This window comes from Callithrix jacchus, chromosome 12 (genome assembly GCF_049354715.1).
Source record: "Callithrix jacchus isolate 240 chromosome 12, calJac240_pri, whole genome shotgun sequence".
Lineage (NCBI taxonomy): Eukaryota > Metazoa > Chordata > Mammalia > Primates > Cebidae > Callithrix > Callithrix jacchus.
This window is the reverse complement of record NC_133513.1, coordinates 88118771-88143943: the sequence shown is the minus strand read 5'-3', so window position 1 is coordinate 88143943 and position 25173 is coordinate 88118771. Positions and strand designations below refer to the sequence as shown.

The following is a 25173-nucleotide window of genomic DNA, read 5'->3' as shown; positions in this document are numbered from 1 at the left end:
CTTCGACAGTTGGGTTTGGAGCCTCTGCTTGTGGCAGTGTGCTAAAGCAAAAAGGAATGGAATTTGCAATGAGAGCCTTTCAAGTTCAGGCTCAGCCTTTAGCTGTGTAAACTTGAACCACTCACAATTTCTCTGAATATCAATTTCCTCATCTGTAAAGTTTATTATGTTGGTGGTGAGGTAAACATATTATTATCTCAAATAGGAGATTGTATATGAAAGGGCTTTGGAAAAGGCAAATCCCATAATTTGTTTACATCCAATTTTTATCCACGAAAAAGATAGTTCATAAAAGAATGTGAACTTAATCTGTACGTGTAATTTCTTTCAAGTCCTATCTGATGTTGTCTTGTGACTTTCTGAGATTTCCTTTGGCTTCTTACCTGTTTGGCTTAAAAAAAAAAAAAAAAAAAAAGAAAGAAAGTAGACTGAAAGATAGGATGACCAGACCTCAATTACTCAGGCTTGGGGCTCCTAAGACTGGTTCTGGCTTGTCCTGGACCTGTTGGGATATACTTAGCTGAAATGTGTCTCCCACACAGCAGGTGGAACCAAATGCTGGAGATTCTGGACTTCTCAGCAGTTCAGTATAAATGAGTGAAAGGAAACTTCTTTTTCATCTTCTCAACCTCTCCAGTTCCAATCTCATTATTTTAGTTTTGTGAGTGGTCATGCTTCAGGACAACAATGTAGAGGGAAATGATTATTTGATTTTTGAAATAAAAATATTTTTAATGTTTTTGAAATCAAACATTTTAAATGATACAATGAAGCAGCCTGATTACATTTTTAACAACACTAGGTGTTTTAGAGCCATTCATTTCTTATACAGATATTTATTGAGCACCTACAGTGTTCCAGTTATTGAGTCCTGAGGATATTGTAACTGCTCAATGCGTTCTTGCCCATTGCCCAGATAGAGCTGATTTATCAAGACGAGATTTGAACTAGGGAAATTAATACACGTGGAGCTGGAATACTAAAATTTTATTATTACTCAAATCAGCCTCCATGAAAGTTGAGGGCTAGGGCTTTTCAAAGATAGTTTGGCAGGCAGGGGGCTAGGGAAGGTGAATGCTGATTGGTGGGGGATGCCATCACAGGGGTGTGGAAAATGGTGTGTTGAGTTTGCTTCTTGGTGGGGGGGCATCCGGTGGTCAGAAACGCAGAAGCCTGAAAGGACATTGAGAAAAGCCAATCTTAGGTTCTACAATAGGGATGTTATTCAGTCTTAGGTTCTACAATGGGGAAGTTGCAAATATTGTGAGCTCTGGAATAATAGCTGGTAATCATTTAACTATGCCTGCATCTTAGCAGAATTCCGGCCCCTCTCATCCTCCTAACCTGGTGGCCTTTCATTAATTATACAAAGACAGTTTAGATTTGGAAAGTGTTTCTATCAGTCAAACTACACTCCCAAAGTTAGCTTTGCTGATGCCCAGGAATGACCAAGCACAGTTTGGAGATTACTGTTAAAATTTTTGCAAATCACAGCACAGAAGGCAGACAGAATCCTTGCTGCTGAGTAGGTCTTTCAACATGAAACAAGCAAACCCACCAAAGAGGTTTGCAAACAAAGTGACCAGTGCCATGAAGTAAAACCAAATGTATTAAAAGGATGACTGTGAGGGTATAAGCTGGAGGTCAGGGAAGGCCTCTTTAAGAAGAAGGGTTTTTTACACAGACACCTGGAAGATGAGAAGTTAATCAGGCAGAGGTAAAAGCAGGTGTGAAAGTTTTGTGGCCCTGTAGCTGGAGCCCAGTGGGGAAGAGGCATGATGTGGTTGGGGAGGGAGGCATTGGCTTTAGTTGCCTTGTTAAAGATTTTGGATTTTGTTCGAAGGGGACTGCTCTTTGAAACTGCTAGATTTAGCCATGATAAATGAGTTTAATCAGGCATTATCCTCCTTGATTCAGGCTGCTCTCCTTGGAGTTAGAGTTTGCCAGTCAAGAACCACTGCCAATCCCAGATAAAGTGATGCCTTCGGCCATTTAAAAAATGAGGCTGTGTTGTCCTTTAGTAACAGTGAAATGTATATGAAGATGTGCCAGATCAGCCATCTCAGGACGATAGGCTGGAAAATGAGAGGAATGCTTTTTTTATTGCACGAGCTGGATGACTCAGAAGCTAACTCCCCATTGTTGATTGAAATGAGAGCTGCCTGTGCTTGCTGGGATAAAAAGTCCTGTCTCGGTGGCTGGATAAGGGGGAAGATGGGAACCTCAAATCAAGAGGCTTTCGTTTCCTAAAACCCAGATCTCTGGTAAACAAATGATGGGAAAGCCCGAAAGGGTTGGGAGGTCACGATCTCAATACTGGTTTCCACATCCTGCCACATTCCAGGAGAGTTTTGCCTGATAAAGTCATAGTATGTACAGGCCAGAAGGGACCTCAAGGATCAACTTGTTTTGTCCTCATTTTATGGGGTCAGAGTGCTGATGGGGAATGCACCATAATAGTGACACCAAACCAGCTGCGCTGAGGGCTAATTGGAAACTGTAGCTGCTGAAAACTGCATCAGATATGGAGGTTTAGGGCCCAAATTGTGTGTCCTGGTTTGGTGCCTTGACGAACCTGTTACCTGTGGTTCAGTCATGAGGAGAAACCCAGGTGTTCACAAGATCTTTCTCAGTTGGATCCCGAGAGTCAAGGGCCTTCCCCAAAGGGTGGCTAGAGCCCTGTGGGGACTGGGAGCCTGGGGATGTTACTGCCACCCTGCTCCTGAGGGGCTTGGAATTCCTATCCAGGAAGGTCTTGTAATGTGGAAAAAATGTGAACTTACCCTGGGATGATGATAGTAATGTTTTTAGTATACCTTGGTTTAGAAAATCTAACTAGATACCTTGGTTAGAAATAGTACTCTGAAGTGAGTACTATTTCAAAAAGAGTTTGGATCTTGTTCGTCATAACAGCATCTGTATTCTCTTGAGAAATATAGTTGTACATCAGTGATATGTATTGTGTCCTCATGTATTTCTCCATAGGCAGATGAATTTAAGGACCTATGGCAGTAATTGATTGCCTTCCCCCAAGCATCAGTGATCTATCAATTTGGAACCACTGGTTTTAGAAGCAACAGCTCCCAGTGCAGTGGCTCATGCCAGTAATCCCAGCACTTTGGGAGGCTGAGGTAGGTGGATCATGAGGTCAAGAGATCGTGACCGACTGGGCGCGGTGGCTCACGTCTGTAATCCCAGCACTTTGGGAGGCCGAGGCGGGTGGATCACGAGGTCAAGAGATCGAGACCATCCTGGTCAACATGGTGAAACCCCGTCTCTACTAAAAATATAAAAAATTAGCTGGGCATGGTGGCACGTGCCTGTAATCCCAGCTACTCGGGAGGCTGAGGCAGGAGAATTGCCTGAACCCAGGAGGCGGAGGTTGCGGTGAGCCGAGATCGCGCCTTTGCACTCCAGCCTGGGTAATGAGAGTGAAACTCTGTCTCAAAAAAAAAAAAAAAAAAAAGAGATTGAGACCATCCTGGCCAACATGGTGAAACCCCATCTCTACTAAAAATACAAAAATTGGCCGGACACGGTGGTAAGCACCTGTAGTACCAGCTACTCAGGAGACTGAGGCAGGAGAATTGCTTGAACCCCGGAGGCGGAAGTGGCAGTGAGCTGAGATCGTGCCACTGCACTCCAGCCTGAGTGACAGAGACTCTGTCTCAAAAAAAAAAAAAAAAAAAATAGAAGCATAGCTTGCAGAATGCCAGCCACCTATACGGGATGACCCTAGTCATTCTGGGAGAGTAAACCAGTATAAACCTATACCACCATACTTTAGCATATCCTTGATTGCTTTTAACAAGTTTAAAAAATTTTTATTTTATTATTATTATTTTTTAAGACAGAATCTTGCTCTATTGCCTGCTGTGGTACAGTGCTGAGATCTTGGCTCACTGCAGCCTCCACCTCTGGGTTCAAGCGATCCTCCTGCTTCAGCCTCCTGAGTAGCTGAGCTCACACCCAAATAATTTTTTTATATTTTTAGTAGAGTTGAGATTTCACCATGTTGGCCAGGTTGGTCTCAAATTCCTGACCTCAGGTGATCCGCCTACCTTGGCCTCCCAAAATGGTGGGATTACAGGCGTGAGTTACCATGCCTGGCTAACAATTTTTAAATTAAAAAGTAATTCAGTATTATTGTAAGAAACATTGCAAAACTGTGTAACTGTGAACAGTTTTGTGTGCAGTGTTTCTACTTTCTTTTACATATATAACATTATTAAGATTTTTAAAGAAATAGGATGTTATCACAATGTTCTCTAAATGCGTGTGTTTTTTAAAATTGTAATTGTTAAGTAATTTTAAGGAAGCAAACATGGTTCAGTGGGAAGGACATCAGATCTGTTCAGGGTTTGTGTTCTGGCTCAGTAATACACTAATTGGAGGATTAGTAATATAATAATATACTAGTTGGGTGATCCTGGGTAAGTCACAGGTCTTTCTAAGCCTCAGTTCCAGGTCTCTGAAATGGGGGCTGCTATTTGTCCTCCTTTCTTACAAGGTCACTGTAAGGATAAAATAAGACCATATTAGAAAAGCACCTTGGTAGATGATAACACAAATGATTGTTACTATTTAAGCTTATGATTTCAGCCCTCTTTTCTTTTTCAGGGCGTTGCTCCGTATCAGTGAATACTTAACCTGGTGGTAACTTAGTGGTTTGGAGACAAGTAGTAACTAGCCTGCTCTCCCTTTTTTTTCTAGGTCACTCCTGGAAGCAAGGCAGCTCTAGCTGATTTATGTATTGGAGATGTAATCACAGCCATTGATGGGGAGAATACTAGCAATATGACGCACTTGGAAGCTCAGAACAGGATCAAAGGCTGTGTAGACAACATGACTCTCACTGTAGCCAGGTGAAGCCTGTGGAAACGTTTTGCTCATTTGTGATTGACTAGAAGCTGTTTGTGGGGAGGGACTGCCTTCCCTATCTCAGAATCCCCCAGGCCTCCCAGCTCAGTGTCATGTATAGGTTTGTGACATTTGAACTTCAGATTGCTTATTTCCCCTCTATTATTATTATTATTATTATTATTATTATTTTTGAGACAGAGTCTTACTCTGTTGCTGAGGCTGGAGTGCAGTGGTGCAATCTCAGCTCACTGCAACCTCGGCCTCCCGGGTTCAAGTGTTTCTCTTGCCTCAGCCTCCTGAGTAGCTGGTTTTACAGATGTGCGCCACAACTGGCTAATTTTTATATTCTTAGTAGAGATGGGATTTCACCATGTTGGCTAGGCTGGCCTCGAACTCCTGACCTCAGGTGATTGGCCTCCACCTACCTTGGCCCCTCAAAGTGCTGGGATTACAGGCATGAGCCACCGTGCCTGGGCCTCCCTCTAATTTCACAGTGCTTCTTATGATGTGGGCTTCTTTCAATAAGATATCTGCATTTTCACTTGATCCAACTCAACTAACTAAAATTTTGAGTAAGAAAAATGTCCTGGCCAGGTGTGATGGCTCTGCCTGTAATCCCAGCACTTTGGGAGGCTGAGGAGGGCGAATCACTTGATTCCCATGTCTGGAGTTTGAGACCAGCCTGGCCAACATTGTGAAACCTTTTCTCTACTAAACATTCAAAAATTAGCCGGGTGTGATGGTATGCACCTGTAGTTCAGCTACTTGTGAGGCTGAGGCAGGAGAATCACTTAAACCCAGGAGGCGGAGGTTACAGTGAGCCAAGATAGTGCTACTGCACTCCAGCCTGGGCGACAGAGTGAAACTCCATCTCAAAAACAAAAAGTATCCTTAGGATGCTGCTCTTACTGCTCTATGCTGAGCAGTGGGTGCCATGCCAAGAGATTGCAATAACAGAGAAAAACTTCAACACATTAGCAGCAGAGTGCTGAGTGTAACTTTAAGTTGACAAGCAGGGAGAGCTGGGGATAAAAGAATGAGTGAGGACAGCACCTCCAGAGTTGTAATTAGAGTAGAATTTCCATTCTTCTTTTGTTTAGCCTTGGAAGGGCAGGATTTCAGAAGTGATTTGGTTCAACCCTCAGTGGCTCCCTGTTTCCTACTGCATCAAGTTTAGATGTTTCATTCTAATCATCTGTTATTTCACTAACCTTAGCTGCCACAGCTCATCTGTGAAGTATGTAGATAAGTATGGTTGGGCACAGTGGCTCACACCTGTAATCCCAGCACTTTGGGAGGCAGAGGCAGGTGGGTCACCTGAGGTTAGGAGTTCAAGACCAGCCTGGCTCACATGGTGAAACCCTGTCTCCTCAAAAATACAAAAAATTAGTCAGGCATGGGGTGGCAGGTGCCTGTAATCCCAGCTGCTTGGGAGGCTGAGGCAGGAGAATCGCTTGAGCCTGGGAGGCCGAGGTTGCAGTGAGCTGAGATGGCACCATTCATTGCACTCCAGCCTGCTGACAGAGCAAGACTCTGTCATAAAAAAAAAAGAATAAATATGTTCTACCAGCAGGAGAGGAAACAACTATACTAGTGAAAACCGAGACTCAAGTAAAATCATTGCTCTGTGATTGGTACAAAGAAAATAGTTTATAAGTGCAAAAAAGGCATTCTTTCCTTTTTTTTTCCCAATAAAGTCTCCCTCTGCCACTCAGGCTGAAGTGCAGTGGCATGATCTCAGCTCACTGCAACCTTCGCCTCTTGGGTTTAAGCGATTCTCCTGCCTCAGCCTCCCAGCTACTGCTGGGATTACAGGCGTGTGCCACCACACCTGGCTAATTTTTGTATTTTTAGTAGAGGTGGGGTTTCACCATGTTGGCCAGGCTGGTGTTGAACTCCAGACCTTAAGTGATTCTTCGGCCTCCCAAAATGTTGGGATTACAGGCATCAGCCACCGTGCCCAGCCAAGAGGCATTATTTTCATGTGGGTCAAATAAGCTTCACAAACATGTTGGTTGTTTGGTCTGAAGCAAACACACTGGGTTGAGACAGAGGAGAAGCCCATTCTACTCTGAGCAGAGATAGGGCAGTGTAGTCATGCTCAGGAACATGGAGGAGGGCCACGCTGCTGGTGTCAGCTGTGGTGAGGGGGGATGAAGTGCTTCGGAAGCCCCTTGGGGGTGTGCTGGGGAGCCATCAGCCATGGATGTTATCAGATTGGGGTATTTATTTATTTATTTATTAATAATAGAGACAGGGTTTCACCATGTTGGTCAGGCTGGTCTTGAACTCCAGACCTCAGGTGATCCACCCGCCTCAGCCTCCCAAAGTGCTGGGATTACAGGTAGGAGCCACCACGCCTGGCCCCACACAGGGGTGTTTAAAACATTAACCTAGTGGCAAATGGAAGGTAGGGCTGATGGGAGGGTGCTAGTTCAGAGGCTAGGCCAGGAAAGAGGGGACACTTTTCCAGTTTCTCTTTAGTATTTATTTAGCATGAGTGAAACAGCAGCTTTGTTAATCTGTTGCAGATCTGATCATAAAGTCTGGTCTCCTCTGGTGACGGAGGAAGGGAAGCGTCATCCATACAAGATGAATTTAGCCTCTGAACCCCAGGTAAGTCCTTGCTGATGGTGGCTGCTGCTCTCACCACCCAGCACTTTGCCATTCATGGCACTGCTCAGCACATTCCTGTTTTTCCTGCCCTGGAGGCCTGGGGATAAGACTGCAGGGACAGCCCTCCACTGTCACTGCTGGTTATCTGGCTCTTGTTCAGTTCTTCCCGTAAGGGAACTGCAGGAGGAAAGGGCTGGAAAACCCCAGGGCAGTGACGCTGTGTCCTGGGCTGGAAGCAGGGGGTCGGAAGGCGATAAGGAAAGCCAGTGGAAGTCTTCCTGAGTGGGAAGGGTTGGCCGGATCACAGTGAAGTCGGGAGCTATTCAGCTCATTATGGATTTCAGCAACAAATGAATCATGACAGGGATGAAAATAAGTTTAGGTCTAGAGGCCTAGAGTCTAGAAGAAATAGGGGATATGTAATAGGAAGCCCTGCTTCTCCCTATTGTATGCCCCTGTCTGGTTTCCATGAACCCTGGAGTGGAAATCTCTATTTTTGTTACAGTGAAACTTCTAGTGAGACTTTAAAATTACTAAAGTAGCAATTAATATAAAACAAAGCAGTACATACCGTACAATTTGTCAGCCAGATAGAATTTCTCAGGTCAGTAGACTGCCCTAAGATCCTGTATTGGTAAATAAATCTCTCAGTAGTTAAATTATAGGTGATTGTATTTCTTTCTGCCTTGTATACATCTTCTAGACTACCTACAATGCATGGGTATTGTTTTTGAGATAAGAGACAAAGATGTTTAGAATATCTTTTGTAAAATTCCTCACACCCAAAATGCTACTTGTCACAAAGTATGTGCCTGTTGGGTACATTAATAAATTATTAAATGACAAATTAGAAATGAATTGATAATGCCTTTTGAAAATTTTAGACTGGTTTGTGATGGTTATGCATTCAACTCAAGTTGAAGATTTGGAATTTAACTTATTTTTTTTTAAACCTGGGATACTATTTAGTTGTTATGGTGAGTTAAGATATAATTAAAATACAATATATAGCTAGCTACCTTTTTTTTGACATGGAGTTTTGCTCTTATTGCCCAGACTGGAGTGCAACGGTGCAATCTCGGCTCACTGCACCCTCCATTTCCCAGGTTTAAGTGATTCTCCTGCCTCAGCCTCCTGAGTAGCTGGGATTACAGGCATACACCACCATGCCCGACTAATTTTGTATTTTTAGTTGAGACGGTGTTTCTCCATGTTGGTGAGGCTGGTCTCGAACTCCCGACCTCAGGTGATCCACCCTCAGCCTCCCAAATTGCTGGGATTATAGGTGTGAGCCACCAAGCCTGGCTAGCTAGCTATCTTTTATACATAAAACAGAAACTTGTATGAAGTTGAACTCACTTGGTATATTAGTGTGTGTTAATTGGGTGGTTGGATATAAATCATATTTTCTCAAATAGAATCCATTAAAATTTCAAAAATGCGGTCACACAAAATTTTTTCCATTAAGATAGTAAAAATAATTATTAAAAATCCCAAGAGTCACATTAAGGATCATTTTGCATCATTTCAAAACGGATGTGAACATACTATTCTATGCAACTCCTCTCAGGAAAGTTTGTAAAATGGTACTTGGTCTATACCGTGGCAGTTGTGCAAACTAATTTAAAACATGCCACAATTAATTTCAGTTTCCTTGGGAGTTCTCAGCTACTTCATTAAATTTATTATAAATGTTAAATTTTAATTGCTAAATTTTAATTTTGACATATTTTGTAACATACAAGGAATTATTTCATTTTAACATGGTCTATCTGAAATTCTGAAATCCTCATTTTCATGTAAATAAGGTAATTATGTAAATTTCAGTTATAGTTTTCATTTGTAGTATATATGAATTTTTATTTTAAATCTTTAAACCAGTTACCTGAATTAAGCTTTTGGATAGTTCTCTTCAGATGACAGAAATTCTCAAATACTTTAAAACCTAATATTTTTCTTGTGATTCCAGTAATGCTTTATTACTGTAAGAAAAACTTCTCACCGTCATTTTTCCAGAGTGTTTTACTTCCAGCCATTCTAAAGTAGAGGACAAATGAGTAAGAGCAGAGTTCATCTATAATAAAAAGATCTGTTGGTTCATGTAATGCCAACCAACACCCCAGCTTATCTGAGGTCAGCACAGTTACACACCTAGTTTGTATTTCCTCATTATTGAGTTTCCTTGGAGACTGATAAATACAAAGCCCAAACAATTACATCATCCCTTCCAAAAGCAAGCCCTGAATCTGCCTGCTTTCTGGAAAGACCAGTCAGTATTCAGATGAGGGTAGAGATATTCCTTTTATGTACAAACCAGATACATTCTTGAAAGATTCTTTATAAAGTGAAATCAGAATTTTCAACCTGAATTTTCCATTGACTTCCATTCTGATTGGAAATGTGTTTCTGTGGAGGGAGAAGGGAACAGACCCTGGTTGCATATGTCTGTACTTGACACTCTAGTAACTCACTGTACTTGACACTCTAGTAACTCACACAAAGTCCTTGTGAAGATTTTATCGTCTTCATTTTAAAGATGAAAAATGGGCTCAGAGGGGTATCCCTTGCTCATGGCCAAACAGGAAATTGCAGGGAAAAATTAAGCCTAGACAGAAAAATAAAGACTCTTCCCTGGGGCTCTGCATCCTCTGCTGCTCCTAAGAATTGTCGTGGAGATGGAGAGAAGAAAGAAAGAATGACCACCCTGACTGCGGTATGCAGGCACGGGTCCCAGGCCACCCATCTGTAAATCTGCTCTGTTTTCATGACCATGGCCTTTAATTAGTATGTATGATTTCTTTGGGTAGCTGTGTTATAAAATTTACTGAACTACTCATTGATAACGGCTAAAGTTTTGTGTTGTTGTTTTATTTTTTATTTTTCTGAGATAGAGTCTCGCTCTGTTGCCCAGGCTGGAGTGCAGTGGCGAGATCTTGGCTCACTGCAACTTCCGCCTTCTGGGTTCCAGTGATTTTCTTGCCTCTGAGTAGCTGGGATTATAGGCACGTGCCACTATACCTAGCTAATTTTTGTATTTTAGTAGATACAAAATACAACATGGGTTTCACCATGTTGGCCACACTGGTCTCTAACTCCTGTCCTCAGGTGATCCTCCTGCCTTGGTCTCCCAAAGTGTTGTGATTACTGGCATGAGCCACCACGCCTGACCTGTTTTGTTTTTTTAAGAGATGAGAGTCTTGCTTTGTCACCCAGGATGACATCCAGTGGTGTGATATGGCTCACTGCAGCCTCCATCTCTTGGGCTTACACAATTCTCCTGCCTCAGCCTCTTGAGTTGCTGGGACTACAGGCATGCACCATCATGCCTGTCTAACTTTTTATTAGGGATGGGGTGTTACTATGTTGCACAGGCTGTTCTCAAACCGGGCTCAAGTAATCTTCCTGCTTTTGGACTCCCAAAGTATTGGGATTACAAATGTGAGCTACTGCACCCAGCCAAAAGAAAAATATTAAACATAAAAATATTTCAGGTTGTTGTCTTTTATTTTAAGTTAGTTATGCAATAAAGCTGTTAGTTTTCATGAATGTTTTTAAAGAAAGCATAAAAGACTTGAAGATTTAATAAAAAAGCAGAGAAAAAAAGGAAGTACAATAGACGACAGAAACCTGCAGCTGTTCTGGGCCTGGGTGTTAAAGAGACCAGAGTTCAGGAAGATTTTTCTGGAAAACCCAGACACTAAGACACATTTTGAGTTCAGCAGGCTGCACAGAGCATGCATCACCTAGAAGCCATGTGTTGATCCAGATACCCATATAGAAAGGACCTTGGTAATTGGGCCATCAGAAAAGCTGTGATGCTGGCAGGGGGTAAGAAAAAGTAGAAAAGAAAGCTGTAGTTTTAGAAAATAAGAATGTTAATTTCAAAAGTGGTTTTGGGGGTTTGTAAAGAGCTCTGAGAGGTGATAGCTGTAGTAATTATTCACCTGACTCCTAGCAGGTCTAGGGTGGGGGTGGAGGGTACTTTCTCAAATTACAGAAAGAGGGGGATGAGAACACAAGGAACTCAAAGTCCTTTTCTGCAGCTCTGCTGGGTACCGCCCCTGTAACAGGTATTCCCTGACCTTCTATCTGATTAGCCTTGTCTTTCTACCATAAGAAACAGTAGATCCTTAATTCCCTTTACCCTTGTTCTGCAGGCGACTGAGACCATCTCTGCCTAGTCAGCAGCTGCTTTCCCTGTGACACCATACCCTCTTATCTTGCTGGTCTAACTTGCTCACTTCTGGAGAATGTATCTCTACCTTTTATCATCCCCTGCATTGCACTGACCAAAGTGACTGCATGTTCCTCTCCACCTAGTGCTTTAATCCCTTTGGTATGTGCCCTGAAAGCCTGTTTCACCTCTGACTTGAATCTTACAGCCCAAAGCATCAAGGGCTGTCCTGCCTAAGGGTGCCCGGAGGGTAGGCTTTGCTGGGCCTCAAGAATCAGAAGGCAGAGATGATTCAGCGGGTGTGAACTTGCACAGGTGCCCATTGTGAGGAACTGCCTCAGTCATTGCCCATGTGTCTCAGTGGGTGTGCCAGAGCCCCACAGCTAACGTTTGGGTTGAACTAGGGCCATCTTAGCAGCAGACACACCCTCTCCCTGGTGCTCAGCCTGCACTGCCCATCAAGGGGTGTGCATTGGATGCCCCCCTTGATTTCTCCTCTGATCCTTGCCTGCAGGAGGTCCTGCACATAGGAAGCGCCCACAACCGAAGTGCCATGCCCTTTACCGCCTCACCCGCCTCCAGCACTACCGCCAGGGTCATCACAAACCAGTACAACAACCCAGCTGGGCTCTACTCTTCTGAAAATATCTCCAACTTCAACAACGCCCTGGAGTCAAAGACTGCTGCCAGCGGGGTGGAGGCAAACAGCAGACCGTAAGTAGCCCAGGAGTCCTCTGAGTCAGTCCCGGGAGGGGCTTTTCACATCAGGACCAGGGCTGCCCAGGCAGGTGAAAGAGGGTTCAGCTACTACTGCAGGGAGAAAAATGACTATGTTAGCAGAACACTTCTGTGTTCATTTTCTTCTTCTATACAAAGGGGACAATATCTCCTGCTTTGTAGGGTGGCTGTAAAGGTAAGAATTAAAATGTAAAATGCCCAGCATTGTGTCAGGCACAAACAAATCGGTGAATCCTCCAGAACTGTTTTTATTTATGTCCTGATTTCTGCGGTCATCATCTTCTAATCGACCACAGTCTTTCCTTGACAGTGCTGCTGCTTCCCAAGAAATGCTTCAGTACTATTAGTCAGGGAGTGTTTGCGAGAATCTGGAGTAGTCCATGCTTGTGTTCACGGTCTGAACTAAGCAAGGGAGGAATACTTAATGCCGCCCAGTTTTGGTGAAGCAGTGTTTGCTTTTACCTCAGAGTGGACCAAAGTCACAAAAAAAGAGAGGTCTCTGAAAATATAAATGCTTGTCCCAGGCTCTGACCTGGGGACAGAGGCAGGCTTAACCGGGAGAGAGGTAGGGCTGCAGGTGGAAAGGGGAGATGTGTCTAAGAAAGTACCTTGCTGGGGACTGAGGAGGCATGTCCTCTTCTGTCACAGATCATTTGGCTGCAGCTGCCTTTGAGGTTTTTTTTGAGACAAAGTTTTGCTGTCACCCAGGCTGGAGTGCAGTGGCTCGATCATGGCTCCCTGCAGCCTTGACTTCCTGGGTTCAAGCGATCTTCCTACTTCAGCCTCCTAAGTAGCTGGTACTACAGGTGTGCACCACCACACTTGGCTAGGTTTTAATTTTTTTGTAGAGACTGGGGTCTCATTATGTTGCCCAGGCTGGTCTTGAACTCCTGGGCGGAAGCGATCCTCCCACCTCAGACTCCGAAAGTTTTGGGATTACAGGCGTGAGCCACCAAGCCTTTTGAGTCTTTGTTGGAGTCTCCTGATTGCCCAGGAGAGGGGCCCAGTGTCTGCTCCATCTCAGACTCTATGAGGATGAATCTAGAAACACTGGGAATGCCAGCAAAGGAACTGGGTTTGAGGATGGGTTAGAGACGGGGCCACTTCTCTGTGGGTGTAAAGGGGATGGACTAGGATAGGAATCGCCCACTCAAAGACCCAAAAGTGGCAGGCAGGATGAGGAACTGAGGCAGAGCTCTGAGTGTAAGCAAGGGTGCCCGGCGGGGGTGGGGGTGGCAGCTGGAGCGTGCAGAGGGGACGCTGCTCCTCAGCTCCAGCCACATGCTACATGCAGGTTCTATTTTTGCTGATTATTTCCATTAAAACAGAAGTTGGAAAGCCTCTTTTTATCTGAAATCTCCTGAATTTTGAGTATTGGTGGCATTTAAATTTTGTTGGAAAGCACTGTGTGCTCCAGATTTTCCTGAGCTCTGAGAATCTTTCCCACTTGGAATCCTCAATTTTTGTATCGACTCTGAAGCCCACTTTGCCATTCAATGTCTCTCTAATTCTCCTTTAACAAGAACCTGCTTCACTCTCATGGTAATTAAATTGCAAACCAATGGCTTCAAATGCAGGTTAGGAGAGATTAAGATACCAGAGGTTCCAAACTACTTAAATATTTGGAAAGGGCTGTTGTAGCAACTCCTCTGAAGGGCTCCTTGGCTATTCACGCATATAGTCTCTCCTCCCCTCCCCAAATAGAGACAGACATTATTGGACACCCATGGCATGTGGATCCCTGTGCCTGGCACTGAGATGACACGAAGATTTCTTTTAGCATTTCTTCGAGTCTAGTAGGGCAGACTGTTCCATGTGACTTCGGCTTTAGAATATGTTAAAGGTTACTGGTCATTTATCATAGTAACCAAGGCAAAGTGGCCACCAATACTTCTTCTCCCAAATTCTGTTTCTTGCAAGGGCTTACTGGCTTGAGATGATGATGCCCTTCCAGGTGATCGTGGGGACATCTGAGATACCTGAGAAACAATGTCCTACTGGGCCCTGTAGGCTTTCCACAGACACACCCTGAAGGGAAGCTTCCAAGCAGCTCAGTAGTGGTAGAAACACTGGGGCTGTGATCCTTGTTTTTAGCTGCTTTGGTGCTGGGGAGGCTGAGAGCGTGACCCTCTTTTACTGTCCCAGAGTGGAATGTTCCATGATCTGGACTTAATAACCCAGGAAATGACACATCCTTAATTGAAAGAGCTGCTATGCATTGGGAGAACTATGTGCCTGGGAAGTATTTTTAGTACGGCCTTGGCTATTTTTCCTTCATTAATGTCTTTCTTCTCTCATGTTCCCTGCCTGCTCCCTCCCCAAGTCTGAAACTGCCAGGCGACTGTGCAAGCCTTTCCTCCAGCCCCTGGACTAGACTCTTCGGCTGCAGTAGTTTCCGAATATCAAAATTTGTCTCTTTGCAGATTTTCTCAGCAGAGAGCATCTCATTTCTGTTCCATCCCACACTCTTTGAGGATGAATCCAGAAACAGTGGGAATACCAACGGCCTAAGGCAGAGGAGCTGCCAACTGGCCATGCTGCCTGTATGGGGAGGGACATCTCGGCTTGCTGGTATATTTCTAGTGCATTCCCACAAAGAAAGATTCTCCTGTGAGCCCAGCAGTCACTGGGTAACTTTGCTTGCTCAGTCAACATAAGTCCCAAGTGCTCACTCCCTCCCACTCTTTTGTCTGTGAAATTCGCTGAGGTTCCAGAATTGGCTCACTACATACTTTGCATCTGAGGTCATCACCCGTTCTCTGGGGCTTTCCCTGGGTTTCTTTGTCCTATGCTCTTCAAAGCATTGTGGTGTGTCTGTGCCTATCTGTCTTGTAGGTCTTTACAGAGCTGTGTCCCTGTCAGCTAAGAACAGAGACAGCATTGCTAATTGGCATGGCAGGTGAGGGGGTTTCTCTACTGCTTTTCCTCTCAGTGCATAGAGTGGAGGGGGAGGTCCTCAGCAGCCTTTTTCCTCTAGGTCAGTTCAGCATAATAATCATTTATTGAGTGCGTACTGTGTACCAGATAGATGAAGAAAATGTCAGTTCAGCAGAAAGCTAGCACCTTTCCTCTGATCTCTTTTAATGGAGTCGAGAAGACCTGGTCAAAATCAGAAAATTCAGAAACCAGATTTCATGGTTTATATGATATTGCCTGATACTTCCTAAAGGCTTTGTAGATAGAGGGTCCTGAGCCTTGAATTCCAGCTCTGCTTCTTACTAGCTGTGTGACCTTGGGAAAACCATGTAACATCTCTGAAACTCAGTCTCCTGAGCTCTAAAGTGGAAACAATACTAACTCCTTTAACACCAGGTTGTTGAGACAATGCAATGGGATGTGCCCAGAGCACTCAGCACGGAGCCTGGCCCCTGGTAGGTGTTCAGTAAATGGTAGTTATTGCTGACTTTACTGTCCGTGAGGAACTCCATCCTCATCACTTCTGAGAACTGGAGACTACAGAAGTGTGGAGGCACACAGACAAATGTAATAGAGAAGACTTTGCTACGGCTGACTGGTATACTTCTTTCTTTCACGGGACCATAGCTTAAATTCAGCCAGCCCACACAGCTAATCCACTTACTGATAGGGTGCTGTTCTCCTTTGTGGAATGACTGGAGAGCTCCTGTAACCAACACATTAGGCCCTAGGTAATAATAGCTCTCCCATACACTCATGAGGGAGATTTCTAAGCAGCTGCCCTGGAAATAAAGGGATGCATCATTTTCTACTGAAATGTTATCACAAGGATGATATCAACCCTGGTTTCTTCAGAGCTGAATCAGAAGTACACCTCTATGATGAAGGCTGCTTGCCCCTCTAGCTCAACTTGCTGCCACCCAGAGAAAACTGGCTCTCGTGTATGGGTGTTCCTCTTTCTTCTCCTGGTGCCCAAAATTACTCCCCTGGTTTCCTATTGCAGGACTAATATGTGTGCCTTTGAAGACCAAAACTTAGGAAGCATACAGGCCAGGCTTCCCTTCTGAAAATGATTACATAGGTTTCCCAAAATGGGAACATTGGGGTAATCAGGCTGGGACATCTCATTTCTTGGGATATGAGACAGGAAAGATTTTTCTGAGTCTGACTACCTCCTTTACCCCTACCGACATAAAAAACAAGTATTCCTCTACGTTGTTTCCAGTTAGCACTTAACTTCCACCATTTGGGGAAAAGATTTCTTAAAGTTAATTAAAATTTTTATTTTGAGATAATTGTAGATTTACTTGCAGTTGTAGGAAAAAATACAGAGAGATCCCCTATATCCTATACCAATTTCCCTCAATGGTAACATCTTGAAAACACAATAGTAACAAAACCAGGATATTGGCATCAATACACTCCAGATACTGAACGTTTCCATCTCTGCAAAGATTTCTCATGTTGTTTTTTTATAGCCACACTCACTTCCCCCCATTCTCTCACCCTCCTTAACCCATGGCAGCCCACTCAGCTGCTCTTTATTTCTATATTTTTATTATTTCAAGAATGTTATATTAATGGAATCATACAGTATGTAACCTGGGATTAGCTTTTTTACTCAGTATAATTGTTTGGAGATTTATTTAGGTTTTTGTATCAGTAAGTTTATGTATCAATAATTTGTCCCTTTTTTTTCTGTTCTATGGGTTTGTCTTCTTTTGTTATGTTAAAAAACATAAAATTTATGATCTTAATCATTGTGTGCTGTAATGTTTACTATATGTACATTGCTGTGCAACACATCTCTAGAATGTTTTTATCCTGCAAAACTGAAACTCTATACCCATTGAACAACCACCTCACTTTCCACATCTCTTGAGCCCCTGACAACCACTAATTATACTTTCTAAGAGTTTACTTTAGATATCTCATATAATTGGAGTCATGCATTTGTCTTTTTGTGACTGGTTTATTTCAATTAGCATAATGTCAAGGTTTTCCCACGTTGTAGTATATGACAGGATTTCCTTCCTTTTTAAGGCTGAATAATATTTCATTCTTTTCCACATTTTCTTTATTCATCTTGATATGGTTTGGCTGTGCCCCGGCCCAAATCCCATCTTCAATTTCCACATGTTGTAGGAGGGACCCAGTGGGAGGTAATTGAATCATGGGGCAAATCTTTCCTGTGTTCTCGTGATAGTGAATAAGTCTCACAAGATCTGATGGTTTTAAAAAGAGGAGCTTCCCTGCACAATCTCTCTCTCTTTGTCTGCTGCCATCCATGTGAAACATGATTTGCTCCTCCTTCCACCATGATGGTGAGGCCTCCCCAGCCATGTGGAACTGTAAGTCCCATTAAACCTCTTTCTTTGTAAATTACCCAGTCTTGGGTATGTCTTTATCTGCAGCGTGAAAACCCACTAATTCACATGGTTTTTTTCTTTCTTTTTTTAATCACTGTTTTTATTCTGGTAGGCATTAAATAATATGTTCTTCAATTTCTAATGAGGCAGTCTAATATCACATAGGAAAATTTCAAGTGACAAGGATACATGTCAGGAGTTAATTTTATTCCAAGAGGTAAAGATTCTTTTGAAAATTTAGTATATGTAAGATAATCATTAAAAAAAATTTTTTTTATTATACTTTAAGTTCTGGGGTACATGTGCAGATTGTGCAGGATTGTTACATAGGTATACATATGCCATAGTGTTTTGCTGCATCCATCTACCTGTCACCCACATTAGGTATTTCTCCTAATGTTATCCCTCCCCAATCCCCCTATCCACTGCTATCCTTCCCCTAACCCCCTTACCCCCCAACAGGTCCCAATGTGTGATGTTCCCCAACCTGTGTCAATGTGTTCTCATTGTTCAACACCCACCTATGAGTGAGAACATGTGGTGTTTGGTTTTTTGTTCTTGTGTCAGTTTGCTGAGAATGGTGGTTTCCAGCTTCATCCATGTCCCTGCAAAGGACATGAACTCATCATAGTATTCCACGGTGTATATATGCCACATTTTCTTTATCCAGTCTATCATTGATGGGCATTTGGGTTGGCATACACGTTTTCATGTACATTTAGGTTGCTTGCATCTCCTGGCTCTTGTGAGTAATGCTGTAATGAACGTGAGTGTGCAGATATCTCTTTGAGATCCTTCTTCATTTCTTTTATATATAATCAAAAGTGGGATAGCTGAATCATATGGTAAATTTTTAATTCTTTGAGGAATCTCCATACTGTTTTCCATAGCAGCTGCCCCAGTTTACATTCCTACCATCAGTACGCAAGGGTTCCAGTTTCTCCACATCCTTACCAACATTTGTTTTATGTCTTTTTGATAGTGGCCCTCTTAACAGGTGTGAGGTGATACCTCATTTTGGTTGGATTTGTATTTCTTTAATGATTAGTGATGTTAGATATCTTTTCATATGCTTGTTAATCATTTTTGGCTAAATGTATATTCAAATCCTTTGCTCATTTTTTTTTTTTTTTTTGAGACGGAGTTTCGCTCTTGTTACCCAGGCTGGAGTGCAATGGCGCAGTCTCGGCTCACCGCAACCTCCGCCTCCTGGGTTCAGGCAATTCTCCTGCCTCAGCCTCCTGAGTAGCTGGGATTACAGGCACGCGCCACCGTGCCCAGCTAATTTTTTGTAATTTTTAGTAGAGACGGGGTTTCACCATGTTGACCAGGATGGTCTCGATCTGTTGACCTCGTGATCCACCCGCCTCGGCCTCCCAAAGTGCTGGGATTACAGGCTTGAGCCACCGCGCCCGGCCCTTTGCTCATTTTTTAATTGAGTTATTTGTTTTTTGTTGTTGAGTTGTAGGAGTTCTTTATATATTCTGGATATTAATTCCTTATCATGCGTATGTTTTGCAAATTTTTTTCCTATTTCGTAAGTTGCCTTTTCACTCTATTATTTCCTTTGTGGTGCAGAAGTTTTAAAGATTGATGTAGTTCTACTTGTTTATTTTTACTTTTGTTGCTTGTGTTTTTTGTGCCATACTCAAGAAATCATCATGAAATTCAGTGTTAGGAAGCTTTTTTATTTTTATTTTTTAATAGAGACAGAGTCTGAGGCTGGTCTCAAACTCCTGGGCTCAAGTGATCCTCCCACCTTGGCCTCCCAAAGTGCTGGAATTACATGCATCAGTTACAGCATCTGGCCCCCTATGTTTTCTTTTAGAAGTTTTATATTTATAGTTTCTTGTCTTATGTTTAGGTCTTTAATCTATTTTGGACTATTTTTTCTTCCTTTTTTTTATGACAAAGTCTCATTCTGTCACCTGGGCTGCCATTCAGCGGCATAATTTTGGCTCACTGCAACCTCTACCTCCTGGGTTCAAGTGATTCTCCTGCCTCAGCTTCCTAAGTAGCTGGAACAACAGACATGCGTTGCCACTCCTGGCTAATTGTTTTGTAGTTTTTGGTAGAGATGGGGTGTCACCGTGTTGGCCAGGCTGCTCTTGAACTCCTGATCTCAAGTGTTCCACCCACCTTGGCCTCCCAAAATGCTGGGATTACAGGTGTGAGCCACTGTGTCTGGACAAATTATTATTATTATTATTATTATTATTATTATTTTGAGATGGAGTTTCACTCTTGTTACCCAGGCTGGAGTGCAATGGTGTGATCTCAGCTCACCGCAACCTCCGTGCTCTGGGTTCAGGCAATTCTCCTGCCTCAGCCTCCTGAGTAGCTGGGATTACAGGCATGTGCCACCATGCCCAGCTAATTTTTTGTATCTTTAGTAGAGATGGGGAAATTATTTTTTTATATGGCATTAGGTAATGGTCCAACTTCATCATTTTACATGTGAATATCCAGTTTTTCCAACACCATTGAAGAGATTATTCTTTAACCATTTTGTAGCTGTGGCACCGTTGTCAAAGATCATTTGACAGTGTATGCAAAGGTTTATTTTTGGTCTCTCTATTCTATTTTATTGGTCTCTATATCTGTCTTATACTAGTACCACACTGTTTCATTACTATAGCTTTGTAATATGTTTTGAAATAAGGAAGTGTGAGGCCTCTATTTTTGTTTTTCCTTCTCAAGATTGTTTTGGCTATTTAGGGTACTTTGAGATTTTATATAATTTTAGGATGATTTTATATAATTAAAATTTTATATAATTAAAATAATATAAAATCATCCTAAAATTATATAAAATCACCTTGCTGGTGATCTTAAAGGAAAAGCTTTTGATTTTTCATATTATAATTTTATAATTTATCTGCAAAAATTGCCATTAAGGTTTTGATATCTATTGCATTGAAGATGTAGATTGCTTTGGGTAGTATAGATATTTTAACAATCTTAAGTCTTCCATTACATGAACATGAGATATCTTTTTGTTTATTTGTACATTGTACATTGTTGAAAGAATATGAAACATTCTTTCAACAATGTTTTATATTTTTGAATGTTTTATAATTTTAAAATTGAGTGTACAAGTCTTTCATCTCCTTGGTTAAGTTTATTCTTAAGTATTTTGTTCTTTTTGATGCTATTACAAATGAGATTGCTTTCTTAGTTTTCTTTTTGGATTATTCACTGTTACTGTATAGAAACAACTGTTTTTTGTTTTTTGATTTTGTATTCTGCAATTGTGCTGAATTCATTTATTAGTTCCATTTCCAACAGTGTGTATAGTGTATGTGTGTGTGTATGTGTGTGTGTGTGTGTGTGTGTGTGTGTGTGTGTAGTGGGGGGAAATCTTTAGGGTTTTCTGTGTATTTGATTATTATATCTTTGAACAGACATAATTTTACTTCTTCTTTCCCAATTTGGATGCCTTTTATTTTATTTTTTTGAGACGGAGTCTTGCTCTGTCACCCAAGCTGGAGTGCAGTGGTGTGATCTTGGCTTACTGCAATCTCTGCCTCCTAGGTACAGGTGATTCTCCTGCCTCAGCCTCCTGAGTATCTGGGATTACAGATGTGCACCAGCACACCCGGCTAATTTTTGTATTTTTAGTAGAGACGGGATTTCACCATGTTGGTCAGGCTGGTCTCAAACTCCTGACCTTGTGATCTGCCTGCCTTGGCCTCCCAAAGTGTTGGGATTACAGGAGTGAGCCACGGTGCCTAGCCTTGGATGCTTTTCATTTCTTTTTATTGCCTAAGGTCTCTGTTTAGGACTTTCAATGCTATGTTGAAAAGAGGTGGCAAAAGTTGGCACTCTTGCCTTGCTGGTGATCTTAAAGGAAAAGCTTTTGATTTTTCATATTGAGTAAGATGTTAGCTGTGGACTTGTCATACATGAACTTTTATTATGTGGAGGTAATTTCCTTCTATTCCTGTTTCATTGAGTGTTTTTTATCATGAAGGTTTGTTGAATTTTGTTAAATGCTTTTTCTGGATTCAGATGACTGTGGTTTTTGTCCTTCATTCTGTTAATGTGATGTGTTACATTGATTGTTATAGGTTAAAAAATCTTGGCATTACAGGAATAAATCCCACTTGGACATGGTGTTTAATCCTTTTAATATGCTGTTGAATTTGATTTGCTAGTATTTTGTTCAGTATTTTTGCATCAATATTCATCAGTAATATCAGTCTATAGTTTTTTTTTTTGTAATATGTTTGTCTGGTTTTGGTATCAGGGTAATACTGGCCTCATAGAATGAGTTTGGAAGCATTCTTTCCTCTTCAGTTTTTTGGAAGAGTTTGAGAAGGATTAGTTTTAATTATTTTAAAATTGTTTGATGTAATTCACCAGTGAAGCCATCTGGTTCTGGGCTTTAATTTGTTGGGATGTTTTTCATTTCTGATTCAACCTCCTTACTAGTTATAGTTCTGTTTAGATTTTAATTTTTTTTTTATGACTCAGTCTTGGTATGTTATATGTTTTTGGGAATTTATCCATTTCTTCTAGGTTTTCTTTTTTTTTTTTTTACTTTCTTCTGGAGGTTTATTTTGCATAAAACAGTTGAAGACAGATTACAATGAGACATTGTACAAAAAGACTAGAAAATAATTTAAGAGGGTATTTTAAGCATCGGATTCTGACACACTCATAAACGTGTTTGCTCCCAAGCTCTTACTACAGAGAATAAGGTTTTTCTCCATCAAAAATAACCCAAGTTACACCAGTAAATCTTCCCAGTTCTGAAAATCTGAAGCAACTGATAAATACTCCATTAAATGTAGAAACATTGTCTACTCAAAATATTTGTAATATTACGCAGTGACAAACATTGCCCACATCTATACAGGGTTAACCATAGTTTTCAGCAAAGCAGCAAGTGCTTTACTGATTGTCTTTTTCAGTTTATAGGTAACTCCAATTTCATGAAACCATACTGTACCAAGTCAGCAAATAGCCGCAGCCTCGCCAAGCCACGCCAACGGCAGGGACCCTATCTCCTGTCCTTTTTGCCAGCTTTCCTCTTTCCAGAGAGTAAGTGCTTGGGCTTCATATCAAACACATGTTTATCTGCCTCCCCTTTCTTCCCCAACCGATTCATCTTCTTCTGAGCATTCTTCATCATAGTCTTGGCTTTCTTCACCATCTTGACATCCCGAAGACCAGAAACGTCACGTGGAGTTCGAGAGCAACTCCGACTCCGACTCCGGGCCACAGAGGAGCGGGGAGCAGAGTCTTCCCGCTTTCTTTTCCTAGTGACACTCCGGGATCTTCTTGCCTGGACTGCGTAGTGGGCGTTGTCTTTATCGTCCATGTCAACACCAAGACTACGCATCTCATTCTCCAAAACTGTCCTCTGAACCTTCTTAACAGTTCGAGGCATCCTGGGTCCCTGTGTATTCTTTTCTTTGGACTCCAGAATTTTCAACTTCTTCTTCTCTCTAATCTGCTTTGCCAGCTGTCGAATCTCCAGCATCTCCTCATCTTCACTCTCAGAGTCACTGTCATACTCTCCAGCAGCTGTTCTCAGCTCTTCTTCTTTTTCTAATTCTTCCAATTTCTTCATGATGGCTGGATCAATATAATCAGCTATATTATGGCCTTGCCAGATTTCTAGTATCTTATCATGTTTTTCAGATGAATTCATTAAATCCCAGTACTTCTGAAGATCCAAAATATAATCATCTCCCATTTCCAGCTCAAGATCTCGTTCCCTCTTTTTCTTGGGCTCCTCCATTTCCATTCTCTTCCTGCGTGCCACCACTCCTTCAGGGATGAAAGGCGGCCTCTCCTTATCGTCCCTCCTGGTTGGGACAGCCAGGTGTAGTCTATTCAGCACCTCATTCACTTTATTTCCCTTCATTTTGGTTTCCACTCGATGAGCCAAAAGCCTATCACAAGCCTCTGTTTTAACTTTAATAACACCTTCCTCAGTCAAGGTGCTGGTCTCTATTACAGGGAATCCTTCAGCCTGCAAATTTGTAAATATTTTCTGATCATCTTCAGAAAGTTCAGCTATTCTCTTCACATCACATTTGTTGGCTACAACTATAAGAGGCTTGTTGATGAAGAGAGGTCTGATGTTCTGGAAGAGTTCTAGCTGCTCCCTCAGCCGGTGCCCACACTGCTCAGACAAATCCATCACGTACAGGACCGCAGCACGGAGGTGGGCCAGGGCAGTGATGGCCTGCATCTCGATGGTGTTCCTATCCTCCAGAGGGTGGTCCAGTATCCCAGGAGTGTCTACAACCTGCCAACGTAGATACTTATAATCCATGTGCCCAACAAACAGAGACTTGGTTGTGAACGCATAGGGTTGGACATCCACATCTGCTCTTGTCACCTTATTGATGAAGCTGGACTTGCCTACATTTGGGTACCCACACAAAAGCAGAGTCCTGGTATTTGGATCAATGGTTGGCAAACGGGATAAATGCTGACGCACTTGCTCCAAATACTCCAAACTCTGCTTCTGCCTCTTGATCACGGTGCACATCCGCCCCAGGGGCGCACTCTTCAACTGCTTGCAGCGGTAGAGAGAGTCGCCGTACTTCATCAACCGCACATAATCTTTAGCAACATTGTCCTCTAAATTTTTGGCAATATTTATTTGCCCCAGAGCCAACTTGTAGTGATCTTTGTCGTACAGAATATTCATCAAGTCTGCGTAGAATGGATGAATGTCATCCAACTTAGGAAAATCTGTTAGAATTTGTGAAAGTCTATCGTGGTAATTCTGTTGAGTAAATTTGACTTTTCTCATGTAAAAATGTCTAATGCGATGAATTTGGTAATGTTTATGAATAACGGTTGGAGTCTTTCGTTGAGTCTTCGACAATGTCAGGTCAATAAAGTCCTTGGCGGACGGTACCACCGTAATTTTCTTGAAGTTGTAGTGCGCCATGCCGGCTGCCGTAAGCCTCTTCTAGGTTTTCTAATTTGTTAGTGTGTAATTGTTCATAGTAGTCTCTTATTGTCCTTATTTCCGTGGTATCATTTGTAATATCTATCTATTTATTTACTTACTTACTTACAGATAGTCTCTCTCTCTCTTGCCCAGGCTGGAGTGCAGTGGCTCACTGCAACTTCCACCTCCTGGGCTCAAGTGATCCTCTCACCTCTGCTTCCTGAGTAGCTGAGACTACAGGCATGTGTCATTATGACTGGCTAATTTTTTTTTGTAGAGATGGGGTTTAACGATATTGTTCAGGCTGGTGTTGAACTTCTGAGCTCAAGCCATCCTCCTGCATTGACCTCCCAAAGTACTGGAATTATAGGTGTGAGCCACCACATCAGACAGTATTATAATTTTTGCTCTGTCAAAAAGAATTAGAATACGTTGAGAGGGAAAGTATTTTTAAAACCCATATTTTTGCTTATGGTTTTTTCTTCATTCTCAGTATTCCAAGGTTACTTCTTCTTTTTTTGGTAGAGTCTTACTCTTGTTACCACCCAGGTTGGAATGTAGTAGTGTGATCTCTGCTC

General features: G+C 42.2%; 1 protein-coding gene and 1 pseudogene across 1 annotated transcript in view; one reads left to right on the top strand and one right to left on the bottom strand.

The window, feature by feature from the left end:
• The window catches only part of PDLIM1 (PDZ and LIM domain 1), a 57880-nt gene that overhangs the window by 15872 nt on the left and 16835 nt on the right, over positions 1–25173 (top strand). The window contains exons 2-4 of the mRNA XM_035268525.3: positions 4714–4865; positions 7395–7479; positions 12168–12367. Coding sequence (XP_035124416.1) covers positions 4714–4865; positions 7395–7479; positions 12168–12367 — 437 coding nt within the window. The remainder of the gene's footprint in view (positions 1–4713; positions 4866–7394; positions 7480–12167; positions 12368–25173) is intronic.
• On the bottom strand, positions 22217–24608 carry LOC100393350 (GTP binding protein 4 pseudogene; annotated as a pseudogene).